The sequence below is a fragment of the Primulina eburnea genome, chromosome 14, assembly GCF_022965805.1.
Source record: "Primulina eburnea isolate SZY01 chromosome 14, ASM2296580v1, whole genome shotgun sequence".
Lineage (NCBI taxonomy): Eukaryota > Viridiplantae > Streptophyta > Magnoliopsida > Lamiales > Gesneriaceae > Primulina > Primulina eburnea.
Genome location: NC_133114.1, coordinates 2,927,049 through 2,943,483, shown reverse-complemented (window position 1 = coordinate 2,943,483; position 16,435 = coordinate 2,927,049). Strand labels below are relative to the sequence as shown.

At 34.4% G+C, this 16,435-nt stretch overlaps 2 protein-coding genes across 3 annotated transcripts; one reads left to right on the top strand and one right to left on the bottom strand.

Annotated features, from left to right (window-relative positions):
* The first annotated feature begins 633 nt into the window (after window positions 1-633).
* LOC140812928 (protein SOB FIVE-LIKE 5-like) lies at window positions 634-1,958 on the top strand. The gene is made up of 3 exons (XM_073171314.1): window positions 634-1,246; window positions 1,350-1,637; window positions 1,763-1,958. Exons 1-2 carry the CDS (start codon window positions 806-808, stop codon window positions 1,446-1,448), a joined length of 540 nt encoding a protein of 179 aa, XP_073027415.1. The 5' UTR covers window positions 634-805; the 3' UTR covers window positions 1,449-1,637; window positions 1,763-1,958.
* A 3,728-nt stretch (window positions 1,959-5,686) lies between these two features.
* Window positions 5,687-16,039, bottom strand: LOC140811638 (pre-mRNA-processing protein 40A-like). 2 transcript variants are annotated; one of them, XM_073169655.1, is made up of 29 exons: window positions 15,740-16,039; window positions 14,540-14,592; window positions 13,785-13,856; window positions 13,360-13,686; window positions 12,932-13,273; window positions 12,734-12,810; window positions 12,424-12,493; window positions 12,106-12,158; window positions 11,935-11,992; window positions 11,479-11,831; window positions 11,322-11,397; window positions 11,107-11,205; window positions 10,874-10,942; window positions 10,722-10,799; window positions 10,511-10,597; window positions 10,340-10,374; window positions 10,094-10,199; window positions 9,809-9,889; window positions 9,633-9,725; window positions 9,489-9,542; window positions 9,267-9,383; window positions 9,089-9,187; window positions 8,220-8,267; window positions 8,048-8,140; window positions 7,258-7,365; window positions 7,111-7,163; window positions 6,742-6,844; window positions 6,195-6,467; window positions 5,687-6,103 (listed from the first exon to the last, which is right to left on the bottom strand). In XM_073169655.1, exons 2-29 carry the CDS (start codon window positions 14,570-14,572, stop codon window positions 5,960-5,962), a joined length of 3,201 nt encoding a protein of 1,066 aa, XP_073025756.1. In that variant the 5' UTR covers window positions 14,573-14,592; window positions 15,740-16,039; the 3' UTR covers window positions 5,687-5,959. The 2 variants fall into 2 exon arrangements, with proteins under 2 accessions (XP_073025756.1, XP_073025755.1); XM_073169654.1 differs by having other exon boundaries at window positions 15,756-16,038.
* Window positions 16,040-16,435: the final 396 nt, after the last annotated feature.

Here is a 16,435-nt window from a genome sequence, read left to right as displayed (position 1 = left end):
GACCGAAAATTTAAGCGGAAGCGTTCCTGAAGCCAAAATCGTGAATTATTTAGAACGTGTCTTGATCTTCCAGATCTACTCGCTCTTTTTCTTGAGAGAATTCTTTAGCTTTCTCTTCTGAATTATTTCTTAATGAAGACTAGAATAGAGAACGTGATGCCACACGATCTGGGGACCATGACCCCAATATAGATAATTTTTATAATTATCTTCTTATATTTCTGTTTTAGCCCATAATAAAAACAAAAATCACAATTATGTCTCTATACATTAAAATCCCACTACATATCAGATACATACATTAAAGTCCAATAGCAAAAACTTTAACCGATCGTTTTGGACTTAACTTAATAGACAACTCACAACACATAATTATTCGCATATAAATAAAACTGATCCAACATTAAATTCATCGATATTTTCACAAATTCCCCTCGGTATACTCTTATTTCTGTAAGAAACAAATAAACGACACGAAATCTTATACATAAATCTTCTATCTTTTATACTTTAATATATACACACCCTACATGCTAATAATATATATTAAAATAAAAAAAAAAACCCTCAAAATTTTCATATATAAATATCGCACATCCACCATCCATATTACACGCTACAAATTACAAATCCAACTGGCATTCGTGAGACCCTCAATAGTCTAACTCGGAGACAAAACCCTTGTAAGATTTCATCCTCATTCTCTTTCGTCTTTTGCCCCTCACCCTACCCCATCCCCACACGTATACTATATATATATTTATATATAAAAGGCACGGCAAATTCAAGAATCAAACTTGCAAGAATGGATTACATTTGCCCGTTTGAAGATAATCAAGAAATCAGCAGCAGTAGTGGGTGTGAGTCAGGCTGGACGCTTTACCTCGGGCACTCGTCAGCCTCTCCACAGGCTCTCAGCAACCAAGAACACAATTTCTTCGGCGCAGGAAGAAATCGTGTTTACCATGAGGTAGAAGAAGATGAAGATTTATCCATGGTCTCCGACGCTTCGTCGGGACCTCCACACTTGAATGAAGAAGATAGCTATGGTTCAACTGGAAAATACAACAATGGAGGATGCTTTTATCCTTATGAGAATATTAATGAATCTGCATTGTCTGGAAAGAATCTCAAGAGACAGAAAATAGAAGAAAATCGACGTCGGATCAAGGATATTAATAAAGATCAGTCTTCTTCTAATTTGCTTGATGACACTGCTAGTTCTCCTTTCTTTGGCTTCTCCAACGTAAGTTTGTTTTCTTGATTCTTGATTCTTGTTCCCCTTTACGTTGTTAATTCTTTGTAGTGAATGGTTTACTTAATGTTTAAACATAAATGTGAATTTACAGGAAAGATTCACTCACACAAGATCGAGGCAGGCTTCCATGGAGAATGAGTTGGAATATTCACAAGGATACTCCACGACTCATTTTGAATTTGAAGTATGATATATATTATTCTTATACATTCATTTTCTTTTTATTTTCAAAAAATAAATTTATTTTATTTTATGGGTTTTTATTGTTGCTAATCAGTGATTTACTATTCACTATTTTTCAGGGGAGAGCTCCTAATTACCACGAGACTTTTGATTTTTTCCAGTCTCCAGTTCCTGGAAATCAGCTTTACCAAGACCAGTTACGTATAAGATTCTTCAAATATATATTTTAACCTAACCTTAAATTAATTAATTATAATTATTTGGATGTTAAATATATAAGTTTCTTACAATCTTGTCTTATCTTATATTTAATTCTTGCAGGTGGTTTGAAGGGAAGCAATGGTGATTCCAAAGAACATTGAATATCAGCACTTTTGGTTGTCTGATCCTAAGTCAAAGATAATTCATGAAGAGATGTTTCCCTTTCTTATTTTCTTTTTCTCTTCATTTGTAGCTTTGATTGAATATTTTAGTGGGCTTAAGCTTGGAAAAGGGGAAAAAATTAAAAGAGGTGAAAGCAAAAATTCGTGGCAGTTGAATTTCATTTTGTTTAAAGATTTACCATTTTGTTTCTTGTCTACAAATTAATAATGAAATATTTGAGCAATTTATTTCAATATTCTTGATTTTTTTTTTGTCTTTTTTAAGGAGCCCCCATGTTCCCTATACATATTTAACAAGGGAAAGATCATCTTGTCTATAAAAAAGAGAAAGAAATATAAAGATCTTCTTGTCCATTATAATTAATGCAATAAAAATATACATGCATATTTTAAAGAAAATTTTAAAATAAATGATAATCAATATTTAGATATACAAAATAAAATATAAGTTCGAATTAGAATTCCATTTGTGAGGAATTGAATATTTATCTCTTGTGATTGTGATTTGTGAAGATGCATGCATGAATTGTGTTGATTTTCAGCTCATTAAATTGTAGTGTACTCCCCAACTAATTCTTTAAATATTAATAATAATAAATAAATAAATAAATTCGTAATTAATTGCAATAATTTTCAAAGGGAGACAACTTTAACCTTCAATAGTATTGTTATAATCACATGTGACAGCAAATACACATTCCTATAAATCAAAATTATCACATGCTGTTACTCAAACCAAAAAACAAATTAAAATAAAATAAAAAAATAACATGCTTCCCCTGTCCAATGTTCGTGTAACTCTATAATAGTAAATACTTTCACATTCTCCATATTAGATGTCAAGCACTCGGAGATGGAAAAATCCTGTATATGTCAGATAGAAATCGAGCAGTTGACATTCACTAGGTTTCTCGTAGATCGTATATATTTATGTTATCTTATATGTTTGTCGTATTGCGATTTTCGTCTTTTACCTTGTCAAATTTCAATCTTAATTAATATGTTATCTTTTTCCTGACAATTTGTCTTTTTTTTCCAGACATGTCGCTGATGTACATCAGTGGGACGTTGATACTGAGCTCATATGTGTAATATTACGTCAACACTCCCAATGAAAAATGAATTAATTAAATTATCAAAATTCAAAAGATACATACAAAATTAAGAATGAAATTGATATCATAAATTACCAAAATCGCAAAAAACTAGGACAAAAATTGTAATTTTTTCAGACTAGCTATTAAAGTGTAATTTTATAATGAAAATAATGTTTCTCTAAATTATAGTAATATGACATGAGCTAATGACATGGTATCACACTCTATGAATATTTTTCAAGATGAAAAATCAATTCTTTGTAATAAAACTATATCAAATAAAATAATTTAGAATTTTAAACTTTCTAGAAAATGGGTAATTTCAAGGGCCGACTCTCCAATTCTTTTTCCACTTTTTTTTTTTAATTAGAATGGGTTATTTATTTAATCTGTTTCAAAAAATAAAATTTAATTTTTTTCTCAAAAAAAAAAAAACTTTGCATTGGAATTTTAAAATTTTAATTCGTATTAAACAAATGATATTAATATTCTAGACAAAAACTTGCATCTCTTTTGAGATAAATAAGGAGTGGACTTTTTACATGTTGTAGGCTGCAATATATTTTGAGGATGATTGAGCAATTAATCCTAGGTTATGGGCAGTCAGAGAAGAGGGGAAATGACAAAATAATATGTTGGAATATTTCATAATTCATATTTTTAAAGTGCAGAGATCCTGCCTCATATCTTCCTGACCTAATGCAACATGCCCCCAGTTTTATATTGTCAATTATTTTTCCTCATTTAATTTTGCAAGTGGAAGTAGCATGGTGTTAACCAAATAAATAAAATTAAAATTAAAAATCAAAATTAAAATATTTCATTTCATGGCCCTTTTGTGGGTTCGAATGTGTTGTAAAAATATGCTGAATGCAACAAAGATAAGCACTCAATGTCATCCCGAAAGGAAAAACAAATAAACAGACAGTGAATCTCGATGACAGAATTTGATCGATCATTTATTTGGTATCGTAAGATAGGGTTTAAGCTGTTGTACGATTTAAATTATTAGCAAAAACTTGTGTGAGACGGTCTCACGGATCGTATTTTGTGAGACAGATATCTTATTTGGGTGATCTATGAAAAAGTATTACTTTTTATGCTAAGAGTATTACTTTTTTTTTTGTGAATATCGGTAGGGTTGACCCGTCTCACATTTAAAGATTCGTGATACCGTCTCACAAGAGACCTACTCTAAAGTTACATTGTTGTAACATGTTATAGTTTTTTGTAAATCGACAATTATTCGACCTTGAATTTTTTTTATCTGATACATCTCCGATGTTTAATGATAATTATTTTCCGAAAAAGCGAGTTTTTCATTATATATATCATCATTTTCAAATGATTAAACATTTATATAACTCTCCTCATGCCTTGACAGTGAAACATACATACATATATGCATATATTATGCGACAAGAAAAGGAAAAAAAAAAGAATTAAAGATGAATTAGTGTGTGTGCACTGCAAACCCAATCAAAAGAAAATTATAACCCAAAAAAAAATTATTTTATTTTATAATATAAAAAGCAAGAAACAAAATATCCTACAAATGTCCCTTGCGTTGTACCCGAACCAAAAAAAGGGAAAGGAAAGGATGATTGGACAATTCATTCTCTGCAATAAATTAATAATTGATAATGTTGGGTTGATGATCGAAGCTGAGCATGGAGGACAACATTTTTGTCGCAACCAAGACAAACTCTCCAATCCTCTGTCACAGTTTGTAAGAGATGATTCAAACATTAGGCCAATTTTGGTATGTGCCCAAATTAATTTTTCACCTACGACTGTTCCCAATCCACTTGACAATCCTACATTACACCCACTGCATACTTTCATGGCATTTTACTCCTCATCTCTGCATCTCTCTCTTTTTTTTAATCACTTTTCAGACCACCCTCTGTGTGTATGTATATGTATGTATTTATGTATGTATATGTATGTACATTGTAAATGTTATCATGATTACTTGAAAGCATTTTGTTTGCAGGCCTCCAGGGGGGCATGTGCTGTGGATCAGTGACAGTGCAGAATTGGTCTAATTCCCCGTTTCTTGAAGTTAAGGTATTTACTGATGTAACGTGGATTACATACGGTTCTGAACATAGGGAATATGTCATTTCAAGATTAGAATACATTATCGAACCTGTGTTTTAGGATTACCTTTCAGGATATAGCAAGAACTCAGGTCGAATTCAGTATATCGAGAACTCAATCGAAATATTAACAGCGGTATAGAGATGTATATGCGAGAGTGGATTGAGGATAGGAGTAGATTACAGGCTATGTAACATGAGTGCAGAGGACCACAAATCAATACGATGACGACTGTACTACAAAGTACAAGCAAGAGGGAGGGGGGTTGAATCATGCAAGTTGGGGTTCAATGAATGTGGTCAATCAATCATCCCATCGTCCATGCATGCATCCACTCGTGCAGGGGACCCAACTTCACTATCTACGTACCCAACAGTTTAGACATCTCAATCCTTGTATAGCGTTTGATATAGTGTATTTAATGTTGGAGGAAACTTCATTATTTGAGGTGCATTTTATTATATTTATGTCACCGATAATTTATTATAGATAATCTTTTAGATACGAGAATGCTTCATATAAGACCATAACACAACACAAGAAGAACACAGCTTCACAAGAAAGAACCAATAGAAACTCAAAAAAAGGGGGCTAACCAGGCAGAAAATATCACCAGAAACTATAGACACCGAAATGAGAGAAATCTACGCAGACCGTAAAAATGCATGAAATCGACGTATATCCTCCTTTTAAAAAATCGACATATATCCAAGTTTGGAAATGACTCAAGTTCCAAATTACTAACTATGTCAAGCTTTGAACAACAGCATATTATAAAAGAAGTTGGATGAGAATAAGTTACTATTAGTCTAAAGGACCAATATAGGTAGTACGCAAAATTTTTGTAGTTCTAAACAAAAAAACTGAGATCCCTAACAGACGCATATTACACACAAGATGCTAGTAAGAGGGTGAAGATATGCATGGATTGGATGCTATCGAACCTCTCCATCCTCGCACGGCTCTTCATTACGCTCCTCGACATCAACGTCCTCGTTCCTGCCATCCCGATTATCCCTTTTGCGTTTCTTACTCTCGTTTTCCGTATCCACATCCGCAGACCAAGATTGCTTCTCAATCTATCAAATTTACATGATTATCACTGCTAGTTGTTCAAGCTTATGATTCGCAGTTGTCTCATAATATTTAATGAATAGCACCGAGAGATACCTGTTTCGACTTTTTGGTATGGGTGATGTGTCTATGAGACCTAGACCTATCTTTATCGTCACCATCAAAATTGGTATCATCGAAATAGTCCATGCGCCGCTTCCGATGTTTCTTGCTCCTGTCTCGCGACCTTCTATTCTCTTCAATACTGTGAGAATTAGAGTCGTCACTATCGGTTTCACCTTTCTTACGTCTCTCTCTACCCTTTTTGCTTTCGACTCTCCGATCTTTATTCCTTCTCTCCTTATCCTCTCTCCTTTTTTCCTTCTTTGCCTGTGAAGAACATAGTTCAGTCCACATATTGCACGGTAAACATAATATATAGATTAAATTGATCCGCCCAAGGAAAGACGAAGAAGCAATAATTAAGTAAATCATCAAGACTGGCTCGACCCATTCATAAAAAGGTTGAAAATAGTGTGGAATTGCATATAAAAAAGAAAATAAAGATCGTCTTATTCTCGGAAACTAGAGCACAATTCTTCACTGAATTAAACAAATCCCACAAATTATGTAACAAAACACAAGTGATGAGAACTTTTAATACCTTTTCTTCTCTTCTCCTTCGCTCCTTCTCTTTTGCCTTTTCTTTTAGTTCAATAATGAAGTTGTCAAAGATTTCCTGGAAAAAGCTTTCATCTCCAAGAAACCTGTCCAAGGGCATAATCATACAAACTGATTGACAGAAGGTTGGGTATAAAGGGGAAGCATCAGAGGATAAAGTAGAAAGCATAAACATTAAATCTACATTTACATAGCTGAAAAAAATTTGCGCCACCAAAGTTATTCATGTTTTACAAGATTTGAGCAGGAAAAGAAAAATGGTTTGAAGCTAAATCTTCAAAAGCTACAACAGGCTAATTTTCTCTATTGAATACAACAGAAGTTATAATAGTTCAGTAAATTAGAGGTGTACCGATCTCCAACAAGTGGTTTGCAATCCTCCCACTTCGAGGATGCTGTTATTTCCTGTTTAATACATCAAACAGTGTTATAGGACAACTATAAAGTAAATCTTGAACTTAATGAACTTGCATTGCTAATTCAGCATAGGTTAGTGTACCTTTAAAGTGAATAGGAAGTCATAGAAATCTTCAGCTAGACGTTTACGCTTCTTAGCTTCTTTTTCTTCTTTCTCTTTAGTTATTTCCAACAACTCATTATATACAAGCTGCAATATTTGGAAATTATTTAGTACATATATTTGCAAACTTAGACAATATACAAGCAATGACAGAAAAGGAAAGAAAACAGAACTAGCAACCAGGTTCAAGTACTTATAGTTAATAGATAAAATATGCTGACCAACAGATATATCATACGTGGAAAGAAAAAATCCGGCAACACTGAGCCAGATTACCAGATGAGAAGTAATGAAAAGAGCAGAAACAATCTGTGATAGAAATTACAGCTCGCATAAAAAAGTTCGGTGTGGGGAGATTGTAATTTGGACGATCCAGACATCAGATTTCAAAATTCTCTTTTGGCTTTGGTTAAACAGTGAAGAAGAACTTTCAATTTGTTTGATTAAATCTTGTCAATCAAGATTTATTGAAAACTGTCATTCAATTTCAGAGACCCAGTAGTAAAAGTATAGACAACTTCCATGCTACCATATAGAAGGTGAAATGACCTAAAACGTGTAGGTAAATAACTCCATGCAAATTTAGCGAGTGACACGAGATTTTCTGCTAAATAGACATTTAATTGGTGCCATTTTCATAATAGTACGCCAGGCTGCCAACAATAAAAAAAACTACCAAAAAGGTCTATTACGAGAAAAAGGTTCACAATAACATTTAACTGAATCTTCTGACAGTGTATTAGTATGGAATCATAATTTGCCAACATACCGTTAAATTGATGTCAGATATTTTTGCTGATGTAATTGCTTTCTGAAGTGCAGCCTTGAAGTCTTCAAGAGTACAAGATGTAGACAAGGATATCTGCAACCACAACCTAAGTTGGTAGATTGATAAATTAAGAATCCCAAAAAAATGCTAAAAGGGACCGCCAATACAATACCTTTTCATTCTTTATCGCACCTTCAATTTTCTCCTTGTCCTCCAAATACTGCAATTGAGTTATCAAACAAACACATAATATATAAGCACCATGGCAAATGAAAGGAGGAAAGTAAGCGGCGGATATATTAACTTGCCTCCTACAACTTGTAAATTGATCCATGACAACTCTTATGATGAATAAGAAATATTAGGAGTAAAAACCACAATATGATTGTTTACTGATACAGGTGGATTATAGCAAGTCAAGATTTAACAATGCTCTACCACATTATCCAGATACTTCATCAACAATTCAAGTTCACAATCATTTTTCCTCGTCTTTCTTTATTTTCCACATGAAGAAATAATACACATTATACATGAGAGATCGTCAAGTGCATAGGTAGTGAAAATCCTCGTATTTTGAAAGGCATATAGGAATGTAATGATTCTCAAATTCCATAATCTACAAAGTTTTACCTCACATAGAACCTCACATAGAATCGGAACATAGTGCTTCAAAGTTTTAGAAAGTATTAAAAGCAATTAAATATGTAAAATCAGTGAGATGTTGAATAAAAATACAACACCCTCGGTCATCATTCCCGTTACTTGGATCATTTTTAAGCAAAGGATGAAAACTTCTTTTACAACCAAACGAATGGAGGTAGAATATTTTTCAGCAGTTTTATCACATCAGGATCTCAATTCCCATTTTGAAAAACACATCCAGGAGCACAAAGACATATGTAATGGTGTCAAAGATACAGATTAAGTTTCAAGTCACCAATGATCAAAACCAGATATTAGTCATACATAAGACAGAGTGTTGGCAGAAAATAATTTTTTTGATTCACAACATTTTTCAGAAAAGAAAGGACGGACCACCTGTTTTTCGAGGTCGTCTACGACATCCTCAAACAGATCTTTTGCTTTAGACCCTGAGGTGTTTGAAGATACTGCGAGATACGCGGGCATGTCTTTAACCTAAAACAAAGTTGAAGTTAAAGCATAATAATCGAGATGTTATTGGTCAAATCGTGTCTATATGTATAATACAACCAACCTTTGTACAATAGTCACGCCAATGAGTATTGGCAGTAAGTATGCCATTAACAACATGTTCCTCCATCAGCTTTCGAAATTCATCACGGTTTTTACGTTCTGCTTTCCTCATGTCCTCCTATTTCAGCAATTACAAATGGTTTATACATGAGAGAAGGGAGGGGAGGTGGGGAGGGAGAGAAGTTGGTGCAAATAAATACCAGAAAAAAACTGGTCATATTACCATTCTCAATTTTCTTTGTTCCTCTTCTACCAGCTCTAGATCTCGTATATATTCCTAAAACACATCCAGACAATAATGACTACAAATCTCATGCACAAAATGATTTAATGGCAATTTCACAGGAATATAGGATCTAATATTTACTTGGAAGATTTCCAAGCGCTCAATTTTTTCTAGGCGTGAGCATCTCTGATCAGTTTCCAAACGGTGTTGAATTTTCCGCCATTGGCTACTCGCCTTTTCAATAAAACAAAGAAGTAACATGTTAGCCAGCTGCACAGATTTAAGGACTAATACAATGAATGTAGAGAGAAAAATACCTTGATAAAATCACAAGATTTTAGAAACTCCAAATACTCTGTCTTGTGACGTTTGCGCTCCTCCAAAGCCTTTGCTCGTTCCTAACCGAGAAAAAAAAATATGCAAGAAAAAATTTACAGATATGTAAATCCTTGTGTAAACATGTAAATTCCTCATCAAGTTATTCAATTGCCAATGATGGACAGGATCACCCCCCACTTCCAAAACCTCCTTTAAAAGCTTGTTTACGCTATTCGCGACCACCTCATTTTTCTTACATGCTAACAGCAAACTATCGACCATACCTTTTTCTTGAGATCCTCTAAATGGTCTTCAAAGAGGTCCTCACGATCTTTAGCTCGTTCAACAGCTTGAAAACGTTCATCATGTTCAAGCATAGATATCGCTTTGCTGCAACATTAGTCCAATGTTACTACGAAACATCAATCAGCAACGTAAGAAAAGTAGGCTAGACCAAACTTCAACATGTTCGAAGAGAATTAATAATATCTTAAGATTCTTAACACCGAAACCGAAAAACAAATACAAACCCCCATCTTGTTGATGAAGTCAAATCTTCAGATTCCTGCATAAAATATGACTGGGGTGAGTGACTTGATTAGGGATTCATAACATTCACTGATGATAAAAAAAAAAAATAGTTATTTTAAAAAAATAATAATTAATGGCAATCTTTAGTAAAGTCAGAACAATCTACTTACATCTAACATTTTCTTGAAATCTTCCCGCGCTTTCTTCTGTCTGGCACGCCTCTCTTCAACTTCCTGTTTTTTCTTTTGTCCCACAAACTGAACCACAGATCACAAACATGCTCAAAAAAGTCATTGGCAGAAAATGGAAAACAACAGCTAGAGGAATTTAAACTGAGGTTATAACCATCAAAACAAATTATTGTAGTGAACGCAAAATCACCTCGTTAAAAGCTTGCTTTCTTTCACCAAGAGTTCTTAGTGCACCATATCTCCGGTCATTTATTATCACTCTCATGGCCTGCTTAGATACAATATCCATGTCAAATATTTTCCCACAAAATCTTCAAAAAGTGTTAAAAAAAAGCAACCGACCTGGTCCCAATTCCAATCAGAGCCAACATTTGCTGTTGCCAAGAGAACTTTGAAAGCATTCTTCGCCTCCTAAAGCCAGAACAGCAAAAGAGAGACAAAGAGGGAAAGAATGATGTCATTAAGCTAAATAAATGATTAACGAGTAAATTTCTAAGTGATCTTTCCCTCATACAGCTAATACCTCAAGCAAAGTGAAATAGCTATAGAAAAGGAACATAACCAATTCACAATACCTCTTTACTCTCATAGACTACATGTCCATGCTCTACTTTTTTCTCTTCAGGTGCAATGATGCTGCCGCTTGCAGAAATCACAAATATTGCATTGGTTTCCTGCAGAAAGATAAACAAGCAACGTCATGTTTTAAGAAAAATGGGAAAACAAAATGCATCTTTTATGTACCAAAAAAATTTAATAAAAACTAATTGAATGAGTAAAGAAGTAATACCTCCAGACCTCCATTTGAAGTTTCATCAACAGATGGTGGTGCAGCTTCCCGAGGTGATATGCTATTAGCAGTTCTTCTGCAACATCATTGCATTTAATATTAGATGTTGAGGAATCAAGAGAATATTCGATGGATAACTAAAGAAAACATGGAATACATTGGTGTAGTTATAGAGCTGTCAAGCTCAATAGGGACTGATGTATCTGCCGCAACAATTGAAGAAGCAGTTTCTACAGGATCATGTGACCCTGTAACATCTAGTTGTGTATAAGCAGCCTCCTCTAGTTTGCCTGATAATCCAGAAGTGGCTGCAGGTTCTGGATTAACAGCAGGTTCCACTGAAACTGGGCTTGACACAATTGTTTTACCACCTTGAGAAGATGAATTATTTGCATTGGGAAAAGAAGCCGGGATCTCAGAAGTATGAACACCAGCTGAGGCAAGGGAAGTAACATGTTTCATTAATGGTGTTCCTTCACATGAAATCATTGTCACCCTTTCACGAGCCAACTATACAGTCATGTAGACATCAGACAAAAAACACCATTAATAAGTAGCATAGTTATTTTACTACTTTACCAAGTTCAATATTTGGTGAACCGGATAAGAATACCTTGACTTCATCTGGAATGGCCCATTTCGATTGTTTCGTAACTTTATTGAAGTAATACCTGTTAAAAAATATAGAATAAACATAATTGGGTTGAAGACAAAATGGATGAGTGATTTTCTTTTACTTCTACCACAATAGAAGCAAACACCATAAAACTATCAAGCTGCATACTTTCTTCCTTCGGGAGTAGTGAACTCTCTCCAGTCAGTTGATGCATCTGCCCTCTGTAATATTACAATGATACTAAATGAATCGGTCGTGCATGGGAAAAGAACTGGAGTATATGGAAGTCCGTATATAAGGAATTTTTCATTTCGAGGAATCAGATTCCAAGGATGCACCAAAAGACTCAATCGAAAATACTTGGGAAAATGACACAAAGGCAAGACATTTACGAAAATTTAGTCAGGGACAACTCATGATCTCACACAAAATGGAAAATTATAAGAAATAAATCGAATCTAAAGCAGAGGTTGAAGTATGTCTGACCTCAGTGAGGGTCATCAATTCTAAAGGCTTCTCCCACAGAGATATCCCTGTCCGTTTGTTATAATAATATCTGCAGTTGAGATACATCATGATTTGACAACTGAAAATAAAAGCATAGCTCGAACGGAATAAACTTTCAAGTCACTCTTGCAGATGTAACTATATCAATTGTTAGAATGTATCATTAGTTAATGTATTAATCAACAAATACATATAGCATAGATGTTCACAAGCTCAAATACCATAAAACAGAGAAAGCATTTCAATCAATATGAATAGCATGATATAAGTTGCTTAATAAATAAAATACTTTTTTCCATCACGAGAGGTGTATTCTTTCCATTCTGATAAAGCCTTTTCAATGACGGCAGGCTTGGTAAGTTTCTCCTGAAATCAAAAAACATCAAGAATCATAGTCCTAGCAAAAAGAAAGTGGCGTGGCCAACTATTTTTTACACTGCAGAAAAGGAATATCACAACTACTTCATAAAATTTTCACCGGACTGACCGTGTCAGAGAGTTCCTCAGTCTGCCGAGAAGGTATTCCTGGTTGTACATTCTGATTTGTACTTGGAAACAATTGTTGTGCACCAGTATTTTGCTCCCCGGTCTGCTGAAAAGGGGTGAGAGGTTTTAAATTCTGGTTCCCAGTTGCAAACCATGGTTGTCCTCCAGCACTTAGTTCCACCTCTTGTTGTGGTTGGATGGTCGATTGCAAGTTCTGATTCCCCATAGGATACCATGGGTGTCCACTGATAGAAAAATTGGGAACATTAGTCTGGGGCATCGACTGATTCTGAGATATTGCGCCTACATTCATTTGCTGTAGGCCACTAGATGACGAGGATACCTGAAAAAGCATGGCCATAAATGTTAATAAATAATAACCTGAAAGACACAACTTCACAACTATGGAGGACTTCTGAGGATATTTACAGTGTATGCCGCTGGAGAAATAACAGGACCAGAAAAACTAGGCATGAAATTATTCGAGATTTGAGGCTGAACAGAAGCAGGCATCACAGGTCTATTAGGCTGGAAATCTGTCAGAGGCGGAGGTGGTCCTTGCGGCAAAACAAGACCAGTTCTTTGAGCCGGGGGCAGTGGGGGAGGCAGTGGCGCTCCTTGAGGATACTGAATTGGCATGGGATGAGGAGGCATCCCCATGTTTGAATGTCCAACAGGCTGAAATTGCTGAGGAGTCACAGGAATGTATGGTCGAGGTGGCTGTGGCGGCGGCGGGGGTGGAACTGCTGATCGAAACTGAAATGAAGTAATAATTAATAGTTCTTCTAGGGCAAAAATTACAAGGAAGACCTTTACAAATACCTCATTTGAAATAAGATCCAAGAAAACCTTACTTGCATCAACATGGGAGGAAGAGGGCTAGGAGGAGGACCCACATGACCACCAACTATGCGAGGCCGGAGAGGCTATTTCCCACAATATCATGTTAACAAAAAAAAGGAATAAGGCTCATTGCGTGTATAATTATTCATAAAAAAAGCTGGAAAATAATTGTGCTAAAAGATATTTACCATTACAAACTGAAAGCAACGCATAAGTGGTGACATATCATCAAAGTTATAGAAGCAAATCCAAGTGCATTCAGAGATGCCATGAATGGTTCCAAAATAACAAGGCAGTTACGGTTTTTGACGTGTATCTGATTAGAACACATTGCAAGGCTACAAGTGTCCATCCCCAAAATTTAGTTAACCATCATTCATATTGCTAAAAATTTGAAACTTTCTTTTAAGATAACTTTGAACTTTATAGTTTTCGGCGCATGATAACGTGACAGACTGAAAGTGTAGAAGCTTCTCAAGAAATTAACGGCAGACTTCTCAAGAAATTATAATTAGTAGGATAGATACATGTTTCTCTTTTAGTTGTTTGAGTTACTTGCCTGGAGATTCCTTTCTGCTTTAGGATTATGAGATGTTTAATACCGTAAGCTAAATAGCCAACATAAGACTAACATACTACATAGAAAATAATATAAAAGCACAAGGGCCTACATGCACAAAGCCACAAACAGAATATTCAAATTTCTTCGATAATTATAAAAAAAATCTAAAATTGAAATGTTTATGAGACCATCTAAAATCCATACCTGCATGCCAGTGAACTGAGGATTGTTGGCCATTTTAAGATAATGGCCAATTTCTGAAACAATAATGCAAACGCACCAAATGTCAGTTTATATATTTGAACAAGCTCACGGCCATATGAAAATAAAATTTTATCAATAAATGAAATGGATAACGACCATAAAAACCTAGTATCACAGAATAAAATGTGAAAGGAGAAAGAATATAAGGAAGATGATCCATAAAGTGACACAGTTAGTGGACCACGCTCGAAAAAATTAATAGTAACTAATTCTGGACATAACCGTTAATTTAGTTGCGATAACAATCATTGCTAATTTTCCTCGTGGCCAACACCGAAAAACATATAAATAGAAAATCATGTCCACTCCACACATGATTCAGACCGACAACAAAAAGATTCTGAATCTTGTGATTGATCAACCAAGAGATAATAAAAGATTTCAGAGCAATAGCATTTTCTCAATTCCTCTACTAATATCATCAGGTATTATCAGCATGGGGAGATTATTTTCATCTAAAACTTTATATTTTCATAATTTGTAAAAGGAAAATCAATGACTGAGATATACAATAAGGATTTTATTTTACAGAAGTGCAAATTGATCTAACATAAAGTACAGAAATTCAGATCCACCCTACAGATCAGAGGATCAAACTAAAAAAAAGGTTATCTTTACCCTACAAGAAACATACATCTTATAATGGAAATAAGATCTTCATGAAATTCTCCACCTTTTTTCTTTTTCATTTCACCTCTTCTTTTTGTCATTTTTTTAATTCAAAAATCTTCGTTTTCATACAAAACCACACGCTTTTAACCATAAGTACCTAAAGAAGTCAAGAATTTGTCTTCGTAAAACAAGAATTCAATCAAGTTAATCATGACTGATGCTGCCACAGTTCATCACTCAGCAGCCACAGGAGAACTGAATTCTAAAAAACATACACAAACACACCTGTTTTTAAGGTAAACCCTAAAGAAACAACCAATACACGATATAAACTACCAGAAAAAGGTTGCTTTTCAAGTAGTTTCTAGCCCAATAAAAAAAGATCTTTTTTTTTCTCTTTTTTTGCAAAGAAGAACAAGAAATCCTCTGCGGAAAAAGGTACCAAAAATCAATCAACAATGCAAAAGCCCCATAACCCAACTTCAAAACCAAGAACCCATTGCAAGGACAAATCATGGGTGGGCTTACTAGGCGATGAAATTACATTGGAATTGAAGAGAAGAGACTCCGTTTTGTGAATGCACCAGGTCGCCCAGCGTCAAATATATCACGGCAGGGGGAGAATGAATAATTAATGGAAAGATGAGTAGGATTGGGTTAAAACAAAAGCAAAAGGGTGATTCTGAATAATTTCTGAGTTGTTTTGCGCAAAATTTTGAATCCAAAAAAAAAACACGGGTCAGTAGGTTTGGTGGTATGAAACTGAACGCGGTCTTCTTATTTATATACGCCCTGACAAACGGGACATTCCCTTCTCGCGGTTTTGGGTGTAGCTTTTGTGGGTTTTCTTCCCCTTTTCTTCCACGATTCAAAAAAGTACTTCTTATTTTCTTTTCATACAATAATAACATTAATATGTTTTTATTTTGATAGTATGGCAGATCAATGTTTGTTCATATTTATATTAAAAAATAATATTTTATCATAAAAATTAATATTATTTAATGAGTTTAGTCGAATATTGACATATATCTCACAAAATTGACACATAACACGGTCCAACTCACATTAAATTTTTGTAATATCTTTAGTTAGTTTAATTTGCGGCTCTTCTTTTCTTGTTTACTTTCCTACAAGAGTTCAAGTTTGGAAAATTATTCAGTTTTTAGCATCATGTTAAAATTTCAATTTCTTTTATCAATATACGTGAAATATAAGGAAGTG